The sequence below is a fragment of the Mandrillus leucophaeus genome, unplaced genomic scaffold (genome assembly GCF_000951045.1).
Source record: "Mandrillus leucophaeus isolate KB7577 unplaced genomic scaffold, Mleu.le_1.0 Scaffold43, whole genome shotgun sequence".
Lineage (NCBI taxonomy): Eukaryota > Metazoa > Chordata > Mammalia > Primates > Cercopithecidae > Mandrillus > Mandrillus leucophaeus.
This window is the reverse complement of record NW_012104587.1, coordinates 1,730,181-1,732,964: the sequence shown is the minus strand read 5'-3', so window position 1 is coordinate 1,732,964 and position 2,784 is coordinate 1,730,181. Positions and strand designations below refer to the sequence as shown.

The window sequence follows — 2,784 nt, the reverse complement described above, 5'->3', positions numbered from 1 at the left end:
ACTAGCCGGGCGAGGTGGCGGGCGCCTGTAGTCCCAGTTACTCAGAAGGCTGAGGCAGGAAAATGGCCTGAACCCGGGAGGCGGAGCTTGCAGTGAGCTGAGATCAGGCCACTGCACTCCAGCCTGGGCGACAGAGCGAGACTCCGTCTCAAAAAACAAAACAAAACAAAAAAAAACACAGATCAGTATGTATAAGACCAAATGCTGTTCTGGTAATTTCACAGTAAATGTACAAGAAGGCTGGAGTCCTTGAGGAAACAGATCTCAATCTTCGGGATGCCTGAGAATCATCTTCTTAAAATGCAGATTCTCAGGTCTGCCTCACAGAGTCTTGATTCTGTAGGGAATAAGGAGGCTCAGGAATCTGCATGTTCCTGCAGGTTTTTCTGATGCTGGAGGCCCAAGTACTCCACTGCCCTGGGCTGGGTCCCAGCTCATTAATATCACAGAAGGCCCTCTGTGCAAAGCCCAGAGATGGTCAAGTCCCAGTCTACTTCCTTCCTCCCCCAAACTTTCGATCCACTTTTTCTGGTCATCCATTCAGAAGATATATAGAGGCCCATGGTGTGTGGTCCCTGGACACAGGGGATAAGAGAAAACCAGCAGAATGACAGAGTGAGAGGAGACACAGGAACAATTACTACACTGTGAGCTCCACAAGAGCTGGCCTCATTCTATCTTGTTCCCATTCTACCTTGTTCTGAGCCCAACACGGGTCCTGGCACACACCAAGTGTTTTTAAAATGTCTGAGGAGTAAATGAATGAATGACCAATCTCAGCTGAGGGAAGGAAGTCTTATTGTCCAGCATTGCAGAGGGCGCCCTGGGAACCCAAAGCAGGAAGCAACTGGCTGCCTGAGAGGGTGAGCGGGGTCCCTAGAGTGGGTGGCAGGACTAGTAGGAGCTGCGGAGGGTTTGCAGGTATAGCGACCCGTGTGCGCATCGAACGATCTGGCGGCGCGGTGAGCTCGGCACTCACTTCCCTGTGCAGGTCCCCTCCACCTCGGTGAAGAGCTTCTGCTTCACCGTGTTGAGCAAGTTGGGGCCGAAGTAGCGCGGGTGCAGCAGGATTTCGTGCTCTAGGGAGATCTGCGGAGAAAAGAGGGATGGCGACCAGGCCACGCGCTGGGAGCTTATCGGACGACAAGGGGAGCCTCGCGCCGGCGCCTGGCCTTGCTCCTCCTTTCCACCCAGCCCTTGCCGCCACCCTGGGCCCTGCTCACATGGTAGAACATCTTCCCAGAGCATGAAGGCAGGAACAGTCCACACCTCCGACCGCCCCTGGGAATCTACCGGAAACACACTTAGACGCCGCAACCCCAGTTCCGCGCCTGCTGCGTTGTTGAGAGCGGAACTCCACCTCCTCCGCGAGGGCGGAACTCCACCTGCTCCACGGGTCTGATTGGGCCTTGTAGCCGTGGGCGTGAACCACTAAGCCCCGCCCCTCACCACCGCCCCGCCTCACCACCGCCCCGCCCCACCACCGGCCATCAAACCACAACTCTCTTTTTTTTGTTTTGAGACGGATTTCGTTCTGTCGCCCAGGCTGGAGTGCAGTGGCGCGATCTCGGCTCACTGCAAGCTCCGCCTCCCGGGTTCGGGCCATTCTCCTGCCTCAGCCTCCCCAGTAGTTGGGACTACAGGCGCCCACCACCGCGCCCGGCTAATTTTTTGTATTTTTAGTAGTGACGGGGTTTCACCGGGTTAGCCAGGCTGGTCTCGATATCCTGACCTTGTGATCCGCCCGCCTCGGCCTCCCAAAGTGCTGGAATTACAGGTGTGAGTCACAGCGCCCGGCCAATTTTGTGTTTTTAGTAGAGATGGGGTTTCTCCATGTTGGTCAGGCTAGTCTCAAACTCCCAACCTTAGGTGATCCACCCACCTCGGCCTCCCAAAGTGCTGGAATTACAGGCGTGAGCCACTGTGCCCGACCAGCAACTCTCTGAATTGCTTGAACCTGGGAGGCCACTGCACTCCAGCCTGGGCAACAAAAGCGAAACTCCATCACAAAAAATAATAATAATAAATAATAGCTACCACTTACTGCTTTCTTCCTAAATGCCAGACACTGTGTTAAGCCCTTTATATAATTATCTCCCTTAATTCTCATAATAATCTACAGAAATTGGTGTAGAAATAACAAAAAATTTACATGAGCCTTAGTCGAAAGGCCAGGAAGCTACAGAAAATAATGAAATTTAGGCTGGGCGCAGTGGTTCACGCCTGTAATCCCAGCACTTTGGAAGGCGGAGGCGGGCAGATCATGGGGTCAGGAGATTGAGACCATCCTTGCTAACACGGTGAAACCTCGACTCTACTAAAAATACAAAAAATTAGCCGGGCGTGGTGGCACGTGCCTGTAGTCCCAGCTACTCAGGAGGCTGAGGCAGGAAAATCGCTTGAACCCGGGAGGCGGAGGCTGCAGTGAGCTGAGATCGCGCCACTGCACTCCAGCCTGGCAACAGAGCAACACTAAGAAAGAACGAAAGAAAGAGAGAGAGAGAGAGAGAAAGAAAAAATTTAAAAGCTATTGCAATCCCAAAAAACATTTTAAGCCTCGAGAGAGACATGACTGTGAGTCACATATAGTTTACAACTTCTGTTCTCAGATTATAGATTAATTCACTTTCTTTTTTTTCAGAGGGAGTCTCGCTGTGTCACCCAGGCTGGAGTGCAGGAAATCCATGACTAGGCCGGGCGCGGTGGCTCAAGCCTGTAATCCCAGCACTTTGGGAGGCCGAGACGGGCGGATCACGAGGTCAGGAGATCGAGACCATCCTGGCT

At 53.1% G+C, this 2,784-nt stretch overlaps 1 protein-coding gene across 2 annotated transcripts in view; it reads right to left on the bottom strand.

Annotated features, from left to right (window-relative positions):
- POLR2G (polymerase (RNA) II (DNA directed) polypeptide G) overlaps nt 1-1,392 on the bottom strand; it is a 10,889-nt gene extending 9,497 nt beyond the window's left edge. The window contains exons 1-2 of one of the 2 annotated variants that reach the window (XM_011993399.1): nt 1,224-1,392; nt 980-1,089 (exon numbers count right to left, since the gene is read on the bottom strand). In XM_011993399.1, coding sequence (XP_011848789.1) covers nt 980-1,089; nt 1,224-1,235 — 122 coding nt within the window. In that variant the 5' untranslated portion in view covers nt 1,236-1,392. Of the gene's footprint in view, nt 1-979 lie in introns of both variants that reach the window. The other variant, XM_011993398.1, reaches the window with a different exon arrangement.
- Nucleotides 1,393-2,784: the final 1,392 nt, after the last annotated feature.